Source organism: Sander vitreus, chromosome 17 (genome assembly GCF_031162955.1).
Source record: "Sander vitreus isolate 19-12246 chromosome 17, sanVit1, whole genome shotgun sequence".
In the NCBI taxonomy this organism is placed as follows: domain Eukaryota; kingdom Metazoa; phylum Chordata; class Actinopteri; order Perciformes; family Percidae; genus Sander; species Sander vitreus.
The window spans coordinates 10,568,160-10,591,769 of record NC_135871.1 but is presented as its reverse complement, the minus strand read 5'-3'; the positions used below and the strand labels follow the sequence as shown (position 1 = coordinate 10,591,769).

The 23,610-nt window shown below is 42.6% G+C and overlaps 2 protein-coding genes across 4 annotated transcripts in view; one reads left to right on the top strand and one right to left on the bottom strand.

Annotated features, from left to right (window-relative positions):
- LOC144532303 (signal-induced proliferation-associated 1-like protein 2) overlaps positions 1-19,088 on the bottom strand; it is an 89,258-nt gene extending 70,170 nt beyond the window's left edge. For all 3 annotated transcript variants that reach the window (XM_078272990.1, XM_078272992.1, XM_078272993.1), the window contains exon 1: positions 18,937-19,088. The gene's annotated coding sequence lies outside the window, so the exon portion shown is untranslated. The remainder of the gene's footprint in view (positions 1-18,936) is intronic.
- A 670-nt stretch (positions 19,089-19,758) lies between these two features.
- Positions 19,759-22,614, top strand: map10 (microtubule associated protein 10). Its single transcript, XM_078272969.1, has one exon. It carries the CDS (start codon positions 19,826-19,828, stop codon positions 22,349-22,351), a length of 2,526 nt encoding a protein of 841 aa, XP_078129095.1. The 5' UTR covers positions 19,759-19,825; the 3' UTR covers positions 22,352-22,614.
- The last annotated feature ends 996 nt before the right edge of the window (positions 22,615-23,610 follow it).

Sequence of the window (23,610 nt, the reverse complement as noted above, 5' to 3'; positions counted from 1 at the left end):
TGGAAGAAAAAGAAGGAAAGAGTAAAAGAAGGACAAGTCTGGCAGCCATCGGGGAGTCAATTTAGTGAAATGCATACAGCTGCCCCTTAATGCACACGACCCTCTCCCTCCCCCTGTTACAAAGCCACCAACTGAATGAATGAGACTGCAACATTAGCATATGTAAAGAAAAGTAGGTGGCTGTGCTGGGTGTTGTGGGGGGGAAGGGGTGGGCCGTGACATTCAGAGCTTCTCTGGCTGATAGGAAGGACAAAAAAAAAAGGAAGGACAAAAAAAAAGAGGTGGGAAAGCTATTGTTCCCAGGAAAAGATGCCCAGGTCAAGGCCTGTGACCTTCCAAGTTTCTTGTGATGGCTGACATTTGGAGCGACGGGAGATGGACAAATCCACTTATCTGTTCCCTGTCCTATGAAGTACAGCTTGGTATAAAAGGTCTGTCTGACAGAGTCAGTAACCATGTCCAACTTAAACACACGTAGATAAGGGGAGAAAGACATAACCAGAGAGGGTAATTGCCCTTCTTTCAAAACTGATAATCCCTCTAGCCACATGCTATATGCTGAGCCTGCATATCTTTACCTTCAGCAGACACCAGAGCAGGAGTAAGGAGTGGAGCGGGTCCTAAGAGCAAGGAAGAAAAACGTATGAAAAAAAGAGGTTCATCTCTGCAGAGCGCTACTCTCTGGTGCTTCACTGCAAACAGCTGTCAGTTTAAGGGCCTGAACACACCAAGCCAAAGAACTAGTACTAACAAAGACTGACGGCAGAACATTCAAGTGCAACTTTTATCAAAAGATGTGAGACAACGCTGCAAAGACTACAGCTGACAGCAAGCCTACTGCTTACAGTCATGTACGTTCTGCACCTGCATGGTGGGAAATAACAAATAAGTTGTCTATTTAAAAGTTACAACTGGCAATGTAAAGGCTTGCTGTGCTTGTCTATGCACTGGCATTGTGCCTGGAGAAGAAAAGGCTAAAGCATCAGGAGAACCCATACAAATTTGCTGTCGGTTCCGGACAGTGAGGGGTCAAAATTTACAAGCGCAGTTTCAAATTTTTATAAATTTTTTTTTTTTTTGTTCTTAACATTTATTTATTCAAACATTTAGTAAGTACTTTTTTTTTTTCCGATTACATATACAGACTTCTGAGCAGTGGTTATGCAAGCGCAGATCAGCTGGCTGTAAGCTGTAGTCTTTGTGGTGTTCAACAAGTTCAACAAGAAATCAGGCAACGTCATTTTGTGTTTGATCAGTTGCTGTTTGTTGACGCTAGTTGTTTGAGGTCAGCTTTGTGTGTCATGGCCCTAACATGGAGTTAGTGCAGCAGACTGGTGACTGTAAAGGGCTTATGGTTGAGTCTGTGAACCAGGAGGGGAAATGTGGGTGTGGAGACCTATAAAACCGTTCTCAACAACCACTCAGGCAACTCTGATAACATTAAAAATTACACTTGTGCTTTGCAATAACTAGGTATGAATGTGTGCGAGTAGGTTTATGTGTGAAGTTCCTTCCTAACACACACATAAAGGCTAAATAAAGAACAACTTTGAGAGGTAAATGAGTTTTGATGATATATTTCTCCTCTTGTATAGTGCAACATAATTGAGTTTCAGGGAGCTTAATTGGACAAACACTAAAACAGTGTGATTCTAACAACTTTCTGATGACTGTGTTGCACTGTCTGTTTCTGGTTGGAGGTAGGAGCATGTTAATAGCAGGAAATGACAGACTTTAATCAAGCTGAATGAATGGCAGCAAGTACAGGTCTTTGTGCCACATTCTGCTTTGATCTAGCCTCTGCAGGCAGCTTCTCAGCTTTGATTTGAGTTGAGGGGAAGGAAAGGGTTTTATTTGAAGAGTGGGAAGCCCCAGGAGGTAACACTTAAGAGTTCTTGTCACTGCATCCCAGCAAACAGACAAACTATTCATCAGCCTACACACATGTGCAGCAGGGCCTGTGGAGAAACACACAATCCCACAAACGCAGCTCGTTTGCACATGGACGTCCGGGTCTGATGGTTAATTTACATACCAAGAGCAGTCATTACACAAATGGATACACATGCAGAACAACCTACATTCACAAACACTAAAAAAAACATCTTTCACAGCTCATCTTTTAAATGCTGATTCGGAGTTTAGATGAAAGATACAGATTGTCATTTAACTCAATATATTAAAACTGGCTAAAACATAACATGTACCTTTAGTGGCACAAGATTGTTTTTCTTTTGACATTTAAGGTGTTTTAAATTTGTTTTATTCAAATAGGAATTCAGAGAAAATTTGAATATTTAGCCAAAGACAAATATTTTGTTGAACATATTGTATAAGAGAAGGACTCGCTTTATACTTGAGTTGGGTAGTGTTCGCTGTGTACTTAACATACTACTTGCTTAGACGAATAGTTAGGCATTTTGGAAAATACCCTCATTTGCTTTCTTGCTGCAAGTTAGATAAGACAATTTATGGTCTGTATTTCTTGGCCGTGCTGGCTCTAGGAAGTTCCTGCACCCAGTCAAAAAACAGTATAGCACATAACACCCTGGAACGCCACAACATGTCATGTTTACACTTCTGATTTTGTATGAGTTAAACAACAGAGAAGTGTTAATTAGTGAGCTTTAGAGGTCCTGCTAGACAGATTTTAAATCTTCAGACAGAGTCATTCTAGCTGTTTCCAGTTCTTATGCTAAGCTAATCTAACCCAGTGCAGCTTCATATTTCTAGAACAGACACTAAAGGTCATCAATCTTTCCTTCTAACTCTCAACAACGTAATTATATGTACATTTCCCAAAAGGTCTAACTATTCCTTTGAGAATTACAATTGGGCTGAACTTTCAACTGGAGATGCTTGGGACATAATTTTGGTGCCATTCGTTTTTTATTATATTGGGTAAGATGACCAATGTGACAAACTGTCAAAAAACCCAATGTAGTCCCTTATAAAGTCTGATCATTCTGACTGCAGACAGAACAAGTACACTCGACATTGGTGTTGAATCACACGCTCTTATATTAGCTCTGTAGTGGAGCCTATTCTTTCTGAAAAGCAACCCCGAGGGCGACTATTGTCATTCTATGGTCAATCTGAAGACAGCCAAACTCTGCATGGTAGTATGGGAGCCATTGAGGCTTGCTTCATAATTACAGTACTAAACAAGTCAAGGCACCTGTATCCGCTTAGATTGAGCTCGCTCTCATGAGGGTGTGACGATAGCCAGGCATGTGATACATCTGCTGTCCAGTATTTTTAGTCCTACTGATAACGACATGCTGTGTAGAAAGGCAAGTTTCTCCTTAGTTATGCAGAGTCGGAGAGGAGCTGTTTAGGGAAATGGCCTGTTCCTCCAGCAGAGGGGAAGGGAGGAAAAGCAGCTGGCAGGCAACAGGCAGACACAGCATCTCCGAATGTCACTCCTCCCCTAGCCGCCCCCCCACCTCTTCTCTCTCTCCGGCTTCAATCTTCCTCTCAGTTTGTTCTGTATCTGTTGTCTGAATTCATCAGAGAGCAGGAGGCTGAGATGCCTCCACTATTCCCCCCTATGCCACTCCATATCTACGACAGAGGAAGAGAGTGAACTGGAAGGGGGTGGTAGTGGGCACATGAGGTGAGGGGGTTGGGGAGTAAACAGTGGCTTCGCATCCCACTAAGTTGTTGCTAGGCAACTTTTTCTGCATATGACAGCCTTGAGTGACGGCAGACCTTCCTTCGGAACAAAGACAGAAAGTTGAGGGAGGGAAAGGAGAGGAGCAGAGCGCAGCACAGAGATGAGGGGTGATCTGGTGAATACAGGGACAGACACATTGCTGTTGAGTTTAAAGCAATACAAGGCAACATAATAAAAACATTTCGATACCATAAACTATGAAAGGTGAACCAGAATAATCTCTTAACAGCCAGAACCCATCACGTATAAAAGATAAATCTTAGGGATAATTAACAAATAAAGCAGAAAAACATGTATGGTTCTATTTTTTGTGTTTTTCTTTCACCCAATTACTGAACAATTTTATTTATTTGGGCCTCTAGAAATTATTCAAATAAAACAAGGAAACTGCTCACATAGCCAGATGCAACTAGTGATGGTGAATATTGCATTGTTTCAAGTGATCGCAAGCCTAACAGGTTGGGAACCAGAGTTTTAAACTACAGTGCTTTTGAAAACATTCGGTCACTGGTCCAAACAACTTTATCTCGGTTAGTACCAGATAAAGCAAACTTCATTTCTGTTGCTGTAATCACACTGCAGAGCAGACTAATGGATTCATTTTTGAACACAATAACATTGCCACTGGCACATTGAGGATGTCTTCAGTAGTTACCTGCTTATCCAAGTCTTGTTTAGATTTTGCAGTTTTGCACATGCTCTTTCATTTCCTATAAACGTATGATTAGGATCTGTTAGAAACTCCTGAGGCAGTGTACCAGCATTACCACCACAACCTACAAACTATACTTTGGTAAAAGTTGGCAGACACCGATAGTTCTAGCTCAGCACATTTCGTGTGCAGCGCTTCATCCATAGGGCACATAATTAGTTGGTTTTTTTTTGACGATTGCAGGGGCTAAAATTAGCACGTGAATAATAATCACTGGCGAGAGAGCTGCTTTTCATCAAGTTTGGCAGAAGAGAATGTGCTGGATGCCAGATCAGGGGTGCTGCTGTACGGATGTGTGCAGAGGGAGCAGGCAGTCAGGAAGCAAAAGAAAAGTTGACACTGAAACCATATTGTTAACAGCAGTATGGGCAAAGTTGCCAGTGCTTTTAGATGACCACAAAGGACACCAGATGCTTGCACCACGACTGGCTGGAGAAGTGGAAACACTGCTAACAAATAAGCAGTCTATCGACGGTTACATTCGTAAATGTATCGACCAGTTTACATACTGTAGGTGTGGTTCATGAGAGTCAAAAAGAAGGGAAAAAAGAACAGGATCTAGATACCAAAATAATAACAAGAACAAGCTTTTTTCCCCCAAAGTAAAGTTTGTGGCCATCTGGAGCAAATGTTCCAGTGCATAAACTTCCTTCTGTAATTAATGAAGTTCTCCAAAGAGAATAGTCTTATTAAGTGAAAAACTCTTCTTATTCTCCACAGGCCATGTTACCAGAGCTCAGAGAGAAATGCCTCCAATAGAATTCCTGAGAACTAGGCGGCCCTGGTTTGTCATGCAGCTGGCATCTCTTTTATGGAGTCACTTTCAAAGCCGTTTCCCTACGTCCCTAAGTGGCATCAAAAACATCTGTTCCAAGAGCGGCAACCACCCACATGAGAGATTGCCCAGTCCTGGCAGAATGGCCTGCAGATGTAGGCAACAACCAACATGCAAATGTACATGTAAAACCTCAGACAGCCACATTGTGACAGTTAAGACAACAATATGCCAAAAGTTACAAGGGGAACAGAGAGGGAAAGAGACAAATAGAGGTTGGAATGAAGGACTGAGAAAGAATGACTGTAATGAAAAGACAATGACTCTGGGAATGATGAAAGGAGGGAGGAAACCTGAACAAGAGATGGTAGGTTATAGTGGAGGAACAATGACTAGTAATTCTGAGCTAGTGTCTCCTGGCCGTGTTGAAGGATGTACAGTGGTACTTTAAATCCCAGGCAGAAGGCCAATTTGACCCCCATCCTGTTCAAAGCAGCCATGTTAGTGGAGGGGCCTGGTAATGTCTGATGAAGTAGCAGTAGCACAAGGCTGCTGTGTCCAGGGCGAATGAGATGCCTTAAATGTGCACTCTGCTAGTGCTCAGACCAGTGTAAAATACTGTGCATCATTAAGGGATATGTGCTTAAGTACTGTCCACGGCCCTGTAAAGCGACTGCTGGGGTGGGGTGGGGGGTATGAATGGACAGAGGGAGGCAATGGGAAATGGTCCGACTTATTTCCATTCCTTCAGCCCGTTTATGGAAACATTATTGGAGCACGGTTCAGTTCTCACGGAGGAGGAAGGGAGTAAGAGTGAGAGACAGGAGAAAGTGAAGGAGGGAGTAAAAGAGAAAAAGGAGGTGGGACTGTAGAAATGCTGCTTTTAGCTGTTTTCTCTGGAAAAGACCTTGCTCTGTGTGTGTCCTTCATTGTGTGGTTCTCCCTCTGGCAAAAGCCACAAAAGCCTCCATTTATCTCTCCTGAGCATCTAGCCTTATTGAGAGAAGGCTCTGAAAGGCGGGTAGCCATCACATGTGCCAGGGTGACATGGCTTTTCCCTTGTTAACACTTTAGTGTTGCGCCCAGAGTGCACCCCACACAATCTCCACCGGAGTGAGGGATTACTCCTGCCGACAAAACGGGCAAAAAGAAATAGTACATCTGTTCTATATATTTGCATTTCTTTGGTTGAATCACAATGCAACACTTGACTCGATGGTAAGCGAACATTCTCACTCAGGCGTGAGAAACCCACCCCATCAATGAGGCCTTTTTCACCGTTTGGTGTCGTTAACCGGGGTAACAGCACATCACAAGGAGCAGCTTGCACAAAATACAATCTGTCAGTTTGGAGGCAGCGGGGCCAGTTTAATCATGATTCTTCCTCATCAGTTTCTTTTTATTCAGTGTTCATAGGAATAGAAAGGGGACCAAGTGAAATTTTAGGACATCGCAATGTGCACTATTCAGCAATCTGCAGCTCTAATTGCAGAGCGAGAGGAATTTTCTACATCTCTAGCACTGAAGCACAACAGCTGCAGCTGGCATGGCATGCAGTGGGTGTGTTTAAGGGAGGTGTGGCAGCTGAAAGGGTGTCAAAGACTAACCTCCCACTGAGTGCCACCCAGACACGCGCACCTAATCATAAAACACACACAAATGCGCAGGGTGTTACACGCACAGACGCCCACATATTCACAATCACAAAGTGTGCTTTTGTCTCCATGTAAAGATTAATAAAGTTAATGACATACCGAAGCATCAGGGAAAATACTGCGCTCTACAACTTGCTTCCCTCTCTACTGCCACTCAGCAGCACATCCTTGATAGCACACACTGATTTACAGAGGAGTCAGCTGTCGTCATAAAACTCCAACACATACACACATCTCGTTCTTCCGGTCAACTAGTCATCATCATCTCCTGTGAAATATCTGTGTACACATACTGTACATGAACCATTCAAAAGTGTGTTGAGAGGAGAAAAGGGTATGAATGCTCTTTTTTTAACCTCCACGTCTTCTGTTCTCTCCATCCCCCTTCCTGAATGAGAAATGATGGAAAAAGTGTCCAGGGAGATGAGTGCGGATGAATTCATTCATACCACCAGGAGCCAAGTGCACTGATCCGACCTGATGTGAGGGCCCCCAGTGATTGAGTGACCCTTGATCCTTAGAGCTGGTGGAGGCAAACGATCTGATGAGGTGCTCTTATGAAGGGGGGGGAAGGGAGTGTATAAAGAATGGGGGGGGGGGTGAATGAAAAACAAACGTCCCAACAGTCATAAGGAGTATGGCTGGACCGCAGCATTTCCTCAGGAGACCTCACTGGTGAATGCACAATGGAAATCCATTAATATTTATGCAATTCAGAATGACATAAACAGAGCATCTTTAAATAAATATACTTCCACCTCACTCAAGCAGAGATCAGGCACAAAATGAAAAATGTGACCAGGAAGGTGTCTGTCCTCGATCACGGAGCTGGCCAGACTTTACCACAGCATCCCAAATAAGCACAGATTTCCTTATTCCTCACTTTCTTATCTCTAAACTGCAGCAGGCTCTGAAGAATAACATCAAGATGGCAGCATTTGGTGAAAGCTCCAGGAACTAGCAGCTGTACAACATGTACTCGGGGTCACCAACCTGGCAGAATCAAGAGGAAAATCTTTTATTTAAGTAGATTGCAAACGCAGTATTATAGCCAGCAGGGTTTGGTAAGACGGACGATTCCCACATGCCGTTGCAGATCTTCGTCAACCTGCCTGGTTTATGAGAGAGACCAATACCACTATGAAATATTATGATTCCCAGCAACACTATCATCCCTGAGAAAGCACACACAGTAAACCAATTCCATATTAAATCAATAACGACAGTCTTCCAGTATGGGAGTCCCTGGGGCAAAAGCCTATCAAGCAGAGGCTCATGGCTAAGTGTGTTTTTTTAAGCATCTATGTCAAAATGTTTGCAAACCCATCCTATTCTAAACCATAAATCTAGCCATGGGCATGTTGTTGATTCTGCAGTGTGACAACAAAAACCCTGAGGTGACAAAGCAATGGTGCAGCAGCACCATTTGAAGTCAACAAACAGAGCAGCTTGGACTAAATAGGGAAGTCTGGGGAAAAGTGAAGAGCCTCCTCAGGGACCCCAGACTCAGAATGCCTTTCAGTGAAAATTAAACAAAATGACAGGAAACAATTAACCTACACTCATTTCTCTCTTTACTCTCCCCCAGAAAATGTCAAATGTCACCAACTGTGGGAATGGCTCTTTGTGTGTGACCTGATAAGAATCTTTGTGTGTTTACATGCACCAAACTAACCTGCTTATTGTTGGCTTTCCGCAGTAACTGGATTTCTTCAGTCATGTAAATAAGAAACTGTTTGCTTAATGGGGGATTGGGAGAAATCAGGTTAACTCGGCAAGATTATGCTGGAGAAAGCTGAATTATTGGCATATATGTAACTATTGGAGTTTTATGTGTGTGTATGCGCATGGCAAAGACCTCAGCCATGCAAACTGTGGAAGCAGTGTGGAGGAAAGAAAAGAACAAACTTTTAGTAAGTAAACCTACTGAAAGTAAACTTTGACCTCTGAACGTTGGTGTTTGTGTGCTCCACCTAAACATCAGATTATCTCGACACCGAAGAGAACAGTGTAATAATACAGCTGCTCCTGTGGTCAGATATGCAGCACCTGGCTGTGTATCCAGCAGTTGTGCGTTTGTGTGTTCGTTGTGTTTTGGCTCGAGCCCATGCAGCTCTGTGCTGAACTGTATGTGGCCCTACAGTCCCGTTTACATTTCAGAGAGGTTCCAAGGGCTTCCAGTAAACATAGCCTAGGGGAAGGTAAGCAGTGAATGAACACAGTGTTGCTGCTAGGCATTGTAAGAATTAGAGACTTCTTGTTAGGATCCTAACATCATGTCTGGGACATTGTTTACTTGACTGTGTTATGCAATATCCTTTGCTCCTTCTTTTTAAAAAAGGCAGTAAACCCATATAAAGGCTAGCGTTCAGTGTCAAATGTGCTGCTGTCGCTCTAACTCTGGACCTCCAAACATCCACAGAAGCTTTCAATACACTTCAGCAGAGAGAGCGGTTGATCTCCTCCACATTGACAGACACGATTACAGAAGCAAGAGAAAAAGGGAAAAAAAAATCAGGCCACTGTCACTCCAGATCATTATCCCCCGTCAACAGCCTTTACAAATTGCATAAAAGGACGGCTAGTCACAATGATGTTGCAAAGAAAGAGGGGGAAAAAAACAAGTGAAATGGAATATACTTCTCCAACTTCGAATTAGCTCTGCTTGGCTGGGCCGGTACTCTTTAAACACATCATACCGCCGCTGCAGCAGCCCAGAGAACAAAAAGGCCAGGCTGACTGCCAGCCCTGCACAGTTCAGCTCCTCTTTGCTTTAGCCTTCCCTTCCACTTTGTGTAAAGGGTTTCCCATACACACCAGTAACTCCAGTTTCCAAGGCTTGTCTAAAATAGTCACAGAGAAGTGACTAGAAGTAGTAGTCTTTGCTAACAGGAAGTAACATGAATAGGCCAAAGGCAACATCAAGTACAGACACTTTTGTGCTTCAGTAAGTGGATACAAGGGCTTCATATTAATGTCCTGGTTTAATGGTGTGCGTAATTTAAAAGTACAATCTCAACTGAACTAAGAAAATATTTCTGTTTCAAGGATATTGAAAGGAAGTGTAATGTGCATTTGAACTAAATGAATGAAAACGACTAAATAAATGAAAATGCCTCCAATTTTTTTCTAGCCAACACTTAAAAGATTTTGATGGCTTTGCCGCTGCTGTCAAATAAAAGAATAAAGAAATCAGAATAATACATTGCATCACTTCAAAATACACACTGAAAATAAAACTGCAAATGGCCAAAGCCTTTTTAATAGTTTTGGGATTCCCAGTGTAAACCACATATATTCAGTAAACTGAACTCATTATCATCCGATTTATGGATCAGTGGAAACACAAAACAAGAATAACATTCTCCCTCCCAACATGTTTCGTCAGCGCTTTTAAAAACACAATGACAGACTACAGACCATGACCAGACTTTCTAATTTGTCTCATGTCAGTGAGCTGGCAACATAAAAGGAACCAACAAAAAAACAGACACTTTCTCACCATTGATAAAGGGTTGTTTAGGAGAAAGTTCCTTCCTGTAAAAAGGCTGATATTCAGAAAACTTGTACATTCCCGTGTGTACATGCTGCACACAAAGCAGGATAGGCCGCCTCACAACAACACAAAGCAGCCTCTGTCAAACAGCATAGAGCAGTGGAATTGAACTACACTTTTTCTTATGTCTATTTATTATTTATACTGTTAGGAAATAATGCTTATGGAAACTACCTTACAGTATATAGTGTGATGTCCATTTCACTAGTTTATGTAGATTTGAAATACTCATGTATGCAGCTCACAGGTGAGGTTAAGTGAAGGATACTGGCTCCAGCAGCAATGCCTCAATGGCTTTCACACACACACACGCACGCACACACCCTAAAGCTGAGCACTTTATGGCACATCTGTCACGGCTCTGCTCCATTTGACTTGTTAATTACAATCAACCTCTATCAGAAACAAGTCAGCGTGCTTTTACGCTTTAAAACAACTCATCCGATGTCCATGTGCTCCTTGGCTCACCCGGGGTCGATTAAACAGTCAAGGGCACAGATGTTTGCACGGGGGGTTTCGTGCCTGCGTGGATTGGCCTACATTTTAGGACTACAGGTTTAATTGACTGTACCTTCAAAATAAATATTAAATATTACATAAATAGAGATTATGAAATAAATAATCCTATGAATAATACAGAACAATCATAAATAAAGTGTGAAATGATTCCATCCATTCATCCATCTCATCCAACAATTAGGGGCCATCCATACGGAAACGCTTTTTGGTGTAAACGCACGTTTTGCATCGTTTTGGCCAATCATCCAAACGAATCCTGTAAACGCACTGCCTGAAGACGCACTTTTTTGAAACCTGGTTCCAGGGTGAAAAAATTCGAAAACGCCGCCCTCGCATCTTCGTTTGGACGGCGAAGCCGCATACTTGCGTATCATCATCGTGTCATCGCCACACCCCTCGACCTCTAGCCTTCGACGAGGTCTCATAACAACAACAACAACAACAGCGGACTACATGCTTGTGTTCCTGCTGGAGAAGATATTGAGCCTATTAGGGTTACTAGGGCTGTTTGGTTTCTTCTTCTTCTTCTACTACTACTACTACTACTACTACTACTACTACTACCTGTTTGTATACAGCGTGCAAGCTTTATGCGCATGCTCCACCTCTTCTTCTCCATTTTTGGTGAATTTCTGTAGCAGAAACAGCGCCACCTACAGGCCTGGAACATGAAGTAGCGTGTTGAGTCATTTACAAATGGATCAGTTTGGACGCAAACATTCTTGAAACGATGCCAGGGAGGACGGGGGGGAAGAGATTGTTTTGGTACGTGTGGCCGTGGTCTTAAACTCAACTCTGTTTATTCATTATCTTATCCTTCTTTTTGGCAGGCGATTGGTTGAGGGGGAGCAGGACTGAACTTATTGGTTCATTTACATATTTCCCTGTATTTGCACGTTTATTTATTTTACACCTCTTCGTGGATCACAAACTGGTCATTTTAGAGTTCCATACCTGACACACTGACCAAGGTGCAATTGTCTAAAGACAGAGAAAGAAAGTCTACAGAGGCGGCAATGGCATGCAGTCAGGACTCTAGCTGTGTCACCCACACCCAGTCCTGTCTGCCTATTCAGACAGGCCCATTCTTTTTCGCTACAGTAGGAAGGAGGTATGCACATCGGCACTAAACCAAATCCCTTCTTATCTCCCATTGGAGGCTGGCTGCGGTCACAAAGGTCAACTGTCCCGATTGTCTGGGCCTGTTGAGGGGAACACAGACCGAGTTAACCCCATGGGTCACGACTGGTCCTTGGACTCAGTGGCAATCGGTTTAATGACTGGCCAGCACTCAGTCTCTCCATTGTAACCCAGTGACAGACATGCAGACAAAACATGTAAAGAGGGTCAGCAACTTTTGGTGGCCTTTTCCCCAACATTCCTGATATGGACACTAATGAGTCCCTAAGGGAACAGGAGGTGCAGACATAATTCATCTTGCTAAGACACATTTGTCCTATATGCTTGAGAATTGCAAATCCATAATGCATGAACATGATGTTTTTTGGAGTGACATAGCTAAAGGATTGGCTTGGTGAAAGAAAGAGTGGTCCTACCTGGTCACAGCTCTGATGAAATAAAACCATTGCGCGTTAAAACCAGGAACAAGACTTATTTATTTATTGTAGAATAAATAAATAAGTCTTAGTGCAAAGCTGGAAGGTTCCGATTTGCCTCTATTTTGCTGTTTAACTTAATGATCAAGCCAAAGGTCTTAATGCACTTTATTCCAGTAAGGATCACCAGAGGGGTGAGGTGAGTGAATAGCAAAGGATCTAATTTTTTTAATTCTTTGGAAAATGTGAGAAATAGGGCTGCACAATAAATTGTTTTGTTTTTTGTCATCGCCATATAGACTAGCGCAAAAAACACTTTTTTTTTTCTTTTTCTTTTTTAATGGTGCCTTTTGTGTTCAGTTCAATGTTCATTTTGTAAATAAAATAATGTTGAAAAAGCTATTTGGTAGCAGTATACAGCAGATAGGCAAAACTGAATACACTTCTACATTGGTTTATTTAACGCAAGTAATATCATTATCGTGATATTAAACAAGGTTTATTGCATATCACATATTTTCCTTATAGCAGGCAGCCCCAATGACAATGATGGTCCTTCTTTATAAACTGAGATGGCCCACATTTCGCCATTGTGTCTGTGTGACCAAAAGAGATTATCTGAAGGATTAATGATTTTCTTTCAGGAAGAATAGTTACATCTGTGTCGACTGTCCTAACCCTAAATAGCATCTGTAAGCCACCACTGTTGAGATGTGAATATAGCTCCGTCTGTCAGTCATGTGTAGGATAGATGGAGCTTAGTCCAGAACATCATACGAGGTTTCAAAAGGTCATCGTAAGACAGTGAGGTCCAAGCTGGTCTTAGCAAGCCAGTTGATGTTTTCATGATCAGCAGAAATAATATCTAATGTGTGGATAAAGTGCAATATATATATATATATCGTTACTTATGCACCATCTGCACTGCAACAAAAGGGCTTCAAAATAGCTGTAATAAGAATATGGGGAAGCATTTATCATCCATTGCTCCAGCTGTTTTGAGATGCCTAATCTTTTCCATTTATGGTCTAGCTACACATAAGCCAGCAGCGATGGCAAAGGCCATCATCCGAGGGCTCAAACCTTGTTCTCCCCTCTGCCCCCCAGATAACACCACCTATTTAGTCCTTCAGACGCTCAGCTGTGTGTCACTAGAGGTTGACAGGGATCGCACCAGCAATGGCGTGATCAGCATTTGACTTCTGTAACTACACCATCTGCTTCATCTAGCAGCTTCCCCTCCAGCCATGGCACTACTTTTTCACTCAAATGGGCCTGACACGACAGCAAGCCACTGGATGAGTGGCAAGAGTGTGGGAAATTAAAGTTCAGAAAAAAAACAAGATGTACAAGACACAAGGGAAGGGCTAGTGTAGCAGATAGTTTAGCTAATTTTACTGAAATAATAGCATTGACTTCTACCATTAGCATCTACTTCTGAACAAAGTAACCATGAACTTGTTCAATGGATCCATTTCTCCTTTAAAACCACAAAAGGTACAACACAGAAATCCCTTAATAAAATCTACTGTATCTACCATAAGGCGTAACCACTTCAGTGAGAATCAGATTAGCCAACAACACATCTAGACACAAATAAACAAACAAGCAAAGCGGCACATGAGGGCGACAATCCAGATATGTCCAGAAGAAACACGCCACAGGCTTTTAACATCTCATTTGAGCATATCACAAAGAGTAGAAATATGGTGCTGCGAAGGGCTGTTGGCGTCTTCCTGTGGTTCCCTGGAATGCAATCTGACATATGCTAGCACCCGAGCAAGCTGTTAAACATGCCGTCTTAAGGCTATTAAATTGATTACGCACGGAAGTCGTTTAATGTGCAGTGCAGACAAAAATGACGATTAACCGTAAGAGAACCCGACACGCTGACCTCGCAGCAGTTAAAGTTGAAAGATCCTTTGGTAACCATGTTTCAGCCTTCCTTAGAGAATCATATGGAATGAAATATTGTTACTTTTTATCTCAAACTAACAGGAAGTATTGCTATCACTGATGAGGCAAATAGATCGGTAGCCCTGCAGTGATCATCAATGTTAACTGATATCCCAAATCAAAAGGGAAAGTATTTGTCTATACTGTACACATTATGAACATTGCTAAGTAAACCACCCACATCCATCACAAACAGACTCCTAGTGGAACAGGAGATCATTTCATAAAAAATATCAACCTCATGACGGCATCTGTGCTTTCCCTGACAGTGATGAGTGGGCTTAAATCCTTCCATAAATCCAGACTGCAATCAAAACAAAGGCTGACAAAAAGACGGAGAGAGAGCCTGGCTCTCACAACAGGAGCAGGCAGCATGTGATCCCCTGTCTGCTAGTTGGTTGGGTTTGAAGCAACAGGATTTGTTTGGGAGGCCTATTGTGAATCCTGGTTAGCCAGCCGGTCAGCCCGCACAGACCAGACCAGGATTCCTGATCCTCGTCACATGCATGGGGTGTGGGATCTGTTGGAAAGGGGGGCGCCACATGGTTTGGCATGCTTCTATGGTACAATGAGAAAAAAATGCATCAATGTGGTCTGAACCTAAGTCCTTTAGCCGTATTTTCCCCTACTGTTACAAATCCTGACCAGTCAGCACACCCGTAGGAAAGAACCGTGGGAACAATGACAAACAATGGGGAAAGACTAGGGGACAGTGTCAGGCGCACTGGGGGAGTGGTGTAACAAGAAGACTGAAATCCGCCACTCCTGTTAAGTAATTTCCCAAACCTTAAGAAAGCCCCCAAACAGTTCTGTGTTATGGTAATGTCTTTACAGGCAAGCACAACATCCCGGCTGTAACTCTAGTGGGGCGTCTCCAAGCTGACTAGGCCAGAAGACATCCTAACCAGCTCTGCAATGACAAGAACTGGATATGGCCTGTGGGCATGACACAGGAAGCCGTTCCTCTGCCACTCTTGACAGGTGACTTATTGTTCAGATGAGCACACATTGTGCTCATAACTTTATTTTGAAGGACATATCTATCCGGCTCAATTACCCTTTGTCTGGTTAGCCGTGCAGAAGCCGCTGTTAGAAATAGATGAGAACATTGTTCTTCTTCAGGACCCTGTCTGTGCCCTATTGATGGTAGAATGCAACAGATCTTTCCTTGGCACTGTCATTATCATGACTGCTGAATAGGTCTGCCTCTAGGAGTGTGCTACTGGCAGTGGGTGAGAAGGGGTAACTAGGCAGCCTTATTTTTAACTACATTAGGGGAGAGCTTGTCTTTAATCTATCTGGGAAAAGTCTGTATTCCCTTATGTAATGTAACATAAACAGAATATCCAATCGAAAATTGGAATTTCAAAATCAAAGATTATATAGGTATAAGTATTGAGGAAAGACATGAATCCAATCTCAACTGGACATCAACAGACAGCAACTAATAAAAATATTTGTATGATCACAGAAAAAAAATAAATAAATAAATAAATAAATCAGGGTTGTGTTTCGCTTCTGTGCACAATAATAGCAAATTATTCACACATCACTACATTTGTCTCAATGCCCATTCAGAAGAGCGGTGAGTTGAAAAATTGCCTCTCTGATTTGCAGACCTGACAGCTTGAGTTAAACCAAGTATGTTATAAGGAAAATATGTTAAAGGGGAACTATGCAGTTTTTTTTAGCTTAATTTACCTTAGCTAACTACCTTTTTTCGAGTTGAATGGTGGTCGTCTCGCTTCCCCTAGCGCCTGTGAGTGGAAAAACCACCCTTTCAACTTTTGGCCGGCGAGCCGCCGGCCTCAGCGTCAGGAAGCATCGCGTGATATCAGGTCTCGAGATGCAGCGAATTGCTTCACGGCACTGCACACATACGCCCATTCAGAAACTGGCTAACAAGGTAGCGATGGAGTTTTTCACACTATCGTCATGGCTGAGCCAGCTAAAAAGAAGCGGAAAGCTAGGAAAGCATTGTCGGAGGAACAGAGAAAGAGGAAATGGCAGACTGACTGAGCGAGGAGTCAGACACAAGTAAACATAGGAGCTGCCAAATATCTATTCCGAAGCTGTAGGGGGAGCTCTATAGAGAAACCTGCGAGCAAAAAGCGAGAAAACGGCAAAGAAATAGCCAAAACTGCATAGCTGCTGTCGGTAAGTCAGCCTCCACAAAGCGTAGCTCCTATGGAGCCATTTTGTTGCTATCAAGCCATCACCCCCCGTTAGCATCCCATTGACTGCCATTCATTTTGGCATCACTTTGACAGCGAATAACTTTACATCTGAAGCGTTTAAAGACTTTATTTGTCCATTGTTTATTTGTAAAGAAACACGACAATGTATAAAAGGCGCCATTACCTTGTACCTCACGTTATGGCTCCGTAGCAGACGTTTTTGTAAAAATAGGCTAACGATTGTGTCATAACCACGCGACTCTCAGTTGGAGGCTACGCGGTAATGCCTCACCAGAAAAGTGCTTCTAATAGCCTTCGCTGGTCTCCGTCCAGAATGGGTCGCTGTGTCAATTCTTTTTACTGTCGATGATCGGTACACGATCTGTGCTGCCTGCACGATCCATCATGTGCATGCGCAAGATGTTCGCGCATGCGCAGATGATAATCCCATTTTACCGAGGATACGACACTGCACGATCTGTTCCACGCTTTCGGTCATAGTTGTAGCGGTCTGCCGTTAGCCTCCACCGGGAAGCTAACGTAAGTTAAGCTAACAGCTAATTCGGCTAACTGCTAGCTGAGACGGCATGTAATAACTTTAAAAGACCCTCAAAATAAAACCTGAAAATAACCGTTAAAATATATAACAGCTGAATTTCGTCAGTTCTACTTTACTTGTGCTCATTTAAAATACAATCAATCAATACTTGGCTTTATTGTTATTACTGTAAAGTCTTAATTTAGCTGTAGCCTGCTTTTCCCAGTGTTTAGTTTGAGTTAACGTTATTTTAGACTGAATCAAGCTGTCAGCTAGCGGTTACCCGAATTAGCTGTCAGCTAAACTAACGTTAGCTTCCCGGTGGAGGTTAGCGTGGAACAGATCGTGCAGTGTCGTATCCTCGGTAAAACAGGATTATCATCTGCGCATGCGCGAACATTTTGCACATGCGTATGACGGATCGTGCAGGCAGCACAGATCATGTACCGACAGCGCCTCTTTAAATGTAATACCAGGCCATGAACATACTGGAGTCATCTTAAAACACTCCTGTGCCTACTTAGTTCAGCACAGCCCCATGGAAAACTAATCTTTTCCAGACATAAAACCCTCTGAAAAATAATGGTGTCTTATTGATTTTAACGCTCCAGGAGAAATAACTCTTTATGCTTGATCTGTTCAGATAGGAGCTGTGAGGCCAGCGGGACAGAAATCCAGAGCACTAAAAATGAAACAATGGAACCATGAATTTACACCCAAGAGCACCTATTTGTTGTGTCTGCAGCCAACAGCGGAGGAATGGGTCTAGCCTATTTGTTTCCCTTCATTGGGAAGTTAGTTAGTATGGAGGCTTGACTTCCTGCAGGAAGACAGCAAAGGATATGGTGCTGGACGACAAACAAGATTTGACTTGTTTACTCTCCCAGTGGGGTATACAGTACATTGTATGTTGAATAGGCCACTAGAAGCAGCAAGTCATGAACCATGATTGTAAGCTACATGCTGTGTACAAGCAGACTGCCAGATATTGTGTACAGAGAATCAAAACAAATCTGATGTTAGGGGAAATTGTTCTTTGTCTGAACATACTGACAAGCTCACACTGCTGCAAGAAGTAAAGATACCCCAAATAAGAACACAATACAACATGAAAGCACAGCAGAGTGTGTGATTTTCGTTGACCACTACTTACATGTTGTTTTTTGTTGTTGTTTTGTATCCACTCTGGGCTAATCACAACAATTAAATATGGCCTAGTGAGCATGTGAAGGTTTTATTATCCATGACCAGTTGGACAATGATGCCTTTATCGCCCCCCACCGTTTTCATGGAAGCACTCCACTAAACAAATTCATTCAAACATATTTCTGTGCAGATCCAGTCCAATTACCCCCCACGCGCACGCACACATCACCACAACAATTACCAAAAATATGACGACAACGTGTAGGCTGACATTAACAGCAAAAAAAACAATGATATGTTTTAATATGAATGCAAAATGTAATGCATTTTATTTTGCATTGAATTCGGTGATACGTGAAGCTAACATGCTCCTTAGTAAACAAACAAACGAGTATAAGTCAACGGCACCATTTAAGACACTATAGGCTATAGATAGGCCACTGCCGAAATATCATATCCTCCAGTTCTTTTATATTTTTCCATTACATTACATGCGCTTCGGTGCCTGGAAGTAACTTTATCCTTTGTGTTCACCATTACCATCGACATGCCAAGGACTTTCTCCGCCTTTCGCTACTCTCACTGCGTGCAGCGCTCCTCACTTTTAGCCGTACAGCCCTACTTAGTTTGTTGTTCGGCTCGGAGGGAGAAAATGACATTATGGTCTTACCTCAAAATGTGAGTAGTGTCCTGTCCAGGCTGCGACGTTGCTAGTTATCCTTACTGGGGTAAAACCAGTTAAAACTGTGGTAGTCGGTCTCGCATCTCTCTCTTGCGGTGTCAGCCTCCAGGCTCAGACTGAAGTGGCACAGACCATAGCGATATCCATCCAGCACCTATCGCCGTGATGACAACACGCAAGGAAAAAGACTCCGCCCACCCGACGCCTGTGAACTCTGCAGTTCACTGCTGTCCATACACAACACAGACGGTTATTATAGGTTTGTTGGTTGATATTCAAGAGAGACTAACAGGCTAAGTTCCACTACAGGATAAAGGCGAATAATGAGCCTGTCATGTAAATTAAGTCCGGTGGCCTTTTTGCCATTCACCACAATGCTATTTTAGTCTATAACCCCAGTAAGTCCTACAGTGGCACCATCTGGTGAACTGGAGAAAAGTGGCTCACTCAAACTGTAGACTATCTGAACAAAATCCCTTTATAATCACATCCCTTCGAAGTGTGCTTATAATGTGTCTTGTTTTTGTAGTTAACGTTAGATGTAGCCATAGACTGTATGCAATAGCTGTAGCCTAATATTCTGTCATTTCTTTTCTTCAATTTTCCTTTTTATTTATTTTAGATACATACTTCCTCAATTATTTACACGAACAATGCCCTATTTGTTAACACATAACAAAAAACAGCACTTTTACAACTCACAATTATTGACATTTAAGACACATTCTAATCAGCGCTAATACGACAGGACCACTTAAACTACATTCCCCAGGTATCCCATTGTATGACGCAAAATGCTCGCGACAGCTGTTTCCATGGAGCCGATAGAAGCTGGATTAGCTTGTTGAGTTTGTGTTGTTGTCGCGCGGCTTTCGGGATGTCAGGACGACAAAATAGCGATCATTCGGAGACTCTGTTTTCATTTGAGCTTCTGGTGGAATCTATCCGAATCGATAAAGACAGTCAGGTTTCCGACGAGCTGGCTCTAGGAGTACGACTGCTGGATTTCCCGACGCTGCTCATTTATCAGCCTCAACAGAGCAGTGGTGGCATTAAGCAACAAGGTCAGCATGGAAAGGATCAGCAGGGAGACTACGCCTTTAACAGGGGGAAGTCTTGTTTCTTCAAAATGAACCTGAACTCACTGCATGCCCATCTATCTAACACCCCCCTCTATGCTATGGTGTTGGATGTGAAAGAAGAGATCCCCAAATTAGTTGGTACCTCACTCATCTCACTGGCGAAAGCGATGGACAGAATCAGGCAGGGTGTGACTGAACGTGGTGTTTCTACTCCCTCGTCTCATGGTGAGAGGGGTGTTGTTGATATATGCAACCTCACGGGGGAGAAAACTGGATCAATTTCCCTGAGTTACAAACTGCTAAGTCTGGGAGCTAGTTTACTGCCACATATGACAGAAAGGAGGGGTCTCGAAAGCACCAGTGTACACAGAGGACAACAAAACATCACCGAATCACAGCCTCTTGACTGTGGGAATGTCTATTCACCCACACCGGACAAGCCTGATGTTAGCAGAAACATTCAAAACGACAAATCATTAAATGAGAACACCTTGATAAATGAGGATAAACGGGACAATGGTGTTTTTGTTGCTATGCAGACTGACCACAAGCCAAGAAGCCAAATGTCTCAGACACTCCGAGAAACAGAAAACAATTTTGAAGAAGGTTCAACTATATTTTGCCCGCCACATCTCTTCTACAATAATTGTGCAGAGGAAAAAAGCAAAAACAAAGGCGGGGAATGCAAATTACTGAATCTAATCTCAGAGGCTTTTACATTCGAAGACACAGAGGAAGAGACGGGTGAAAATACAATTACAGGTGGTCCTACAGGTTCTCCAGTGATGGACCAGAGAGTTAGACATGATGTAAATACGTCAAGAAACCAAGAAACAAGTGGGGGGACTCCAAATGTCCTGGGGGAATCCTTACGACAGTTGCCTCTACTAAACGCTCTTCTTGTTGAGTTGGCACAGTTGAATGGCCAGAACCCACACCAGCCCTTGTCTGTTCATCCCAATCTATCTTGGATTTACAGGCCCGCTTCCACGGACCCTTCAGCTGGGAATTTGAACACACCACGAGAGGCGCAAACAAAGTCGCTGCAGAAAACCAGACAGGGGACTAGTCCCCACTTCAAACATTTACATTCCCCCAGATACTGTTCTACACCAGCAGTTAGGCCTGCATCTGTAATAGTGAAAGACAAACAAGAAGAGGCTTTGATTGAGAGTAAACGCCCCAGTAAATATCCTCGGAAGAAACTTGTATATGGTACAACTAAAACATTCAATCTAAGGCTGAAGCAAATTTCTCCTCTTAAAGTAAAACGTCATGAATGCATGGACTTAATACAGAATGAAACACAGTCAAGGACGGCCAAAGGAAAGATGATGGCAAGTGATAAGGTTGTGAAGTCCAGCAAAAGAAAATCAGTATTAAATCAGAGAGCCAGTCTAAATGAGAATGTTGAAACGATGATGCAAAGCATCACAGTGGGCTCTGCACTACAAGAAACAATACCAAAACAGAGAGCCCTGCATGGGAAAATCCATGGTGAACAAGACAGGGACTATCCCAGAATTTCAGTCAAATCTTCCCTTTCTGAAAGAGACTTGAAATGTATTCACATCCCCAGTGTGGCTGGTGACAGTGTTTCCCAAAACAAAGACAAAAAGGAGCATCACAGTGAATCCAATCAAGGCAAATCACACTGTGAATCTGACAGGCACAGAGAGAACATTGAATCTTCAGGAAGCAGCAGACACAGCAGCCCCAAATCTTCATTTTCAGACTCCAGCGGGGAAGAAAACGAGGAGGCAGACTACGCTGATGACTTTAACAGCCTGGAGCCCAGCGATGCCTACTCCTACTCCCCTGACCCCGCGAGTAGCCCCGAGCCCTCTAGAGCCAAGACCCCGCGGTCTCTTGTCTGCCCCGAGTTCCGCAACTCTGAAGGTTTGCAGAAGAGAGCGGTCCTCCCTGTGCCCATCAAAGCCCCCAGCTCTCCACAGCGTGCTCTGAGGGGTACACACATCATCCGACCTCGAACCCACGCCTCGGCGCTCAGCATCTCCTCCGATGACAGTGACAGAGACACCGGGTCGGCTTCCTTACAAACCATACGCTCCAGAAAACAGATGACAGAGAGTAGTAGAGTGGAAAGGAGCACTAAGAGTGTCATGTCATCAAGAGGTCAAAGGAGTGAGTCAACCAAGAGCAGAGGTTCTGTTCGAGGATTTTCTGCAGAATCAACATCCTCCTTTGAACCGCAAGAGGTAGAGGAACTGGAGGATGAGCTTGGATCTCTGGACTTCAAAAAGGAGTATCAGCATATCTCTGAGTTAGTGGCCAACAAACTCCCTGGTTACACTATGTAAAGAAACAATAAAGAATACCACATTATGGTAACATCGAGGCTACACTATTTCCCCTAATGAGATGAAACAGAAGAGTAGCTAGTAGTGTTGTACATGTATCTAGCAAATGTGTGTAAATGTTCCTTTCAGTTATGATGTCTGACAACTTTGAATAAAAACAAGCTTTTTGTGGAAATATATGATCATTTTACATCTTAAACACTCAGTTAATGCTAGGCTACTGTACATTTGCATAAATTGTTGGACCCGACTTTTAGTGACATATAAGAGGATGGGAAATCTCTCTGTGCACACCGTTCATGCAAATCATTTGATTTAATAAGCTCTCATTTCCAGTCGAGTTGTCACAAGCTGAAAATCTTCCAGAGCACCTAAGGCAGCTCCTGATTCCAGGGTATTACCTTGCCTACTTTGCATTTTCCCCTTGATAATATTTGATAAGCAAAACAGAGACAGCTATTTTGTCCATTTTAAAACCGGTGTGGTGGGTTTTTGCGTGACACAGTTGTGTTTATGATATTTGTGGCAGTTTTGGGGTTTCAGTGGGACAACTGCACCTTACTAATTTGCACTGGTGGTCATTCATTATTATTATTAAGTATATATATATACTCAAGTACTGTAATTGAGTAGAATTCTAAGGTACTTGTACTTAGAGTATCTCAATTGTATGCTACTTTACAATTGTACTCCTCTGCATTTCAGAGGGAACTACTGTACCTTTAACTACTCTACATTTATTTGACAGCGCTAATAACTTTTTTATAGATTAAGATTTTTAAAATCTATATAAAGCATTGAACAGCATCGTTATACAATATGTAACCAACAATATGCAAATTGGACTAGTTCCTCCTTGACCAGCTATGATTTTAAACTTGCAGTATGCATTAGTAATTTTAATCCAATAAAATAATGTAAAACACTGACAGAGTCAATTCTGCATAATTAGTACTTTTGGGAGTATTTTGTACACAGTGGTATTGCTCTAAGTGTGGTGTTTCCATATTCCTACTGTCTGGTTTTCATAGTTTTTTACTGAGATATTTGAAGGATATAAACTCGACCTTGTTTAACTAGTGTTTTACATTACCACTGATGTTGAATTTGCTTGTTAAATAAACTAAATCCTAATTTGTTAGAATTATTAAATTATCTTAAATATGCTCAGTCCTTTACTTAACAATTTTGAGTTACTAGTTAGTACTTTTCTTGAGTATTTCCATTTGCTGCACTTATACTTCCACTCCACTGCATTT

Excerpts from the sequence above, each read along its gene's own strand:
- map10 (XM_078272969.1), top strand. The coding sequence starts at position 19,826 with ATGTCAGGACGACAAAATAGCGATCATTCGGAGACTCTGTTTTCATTT.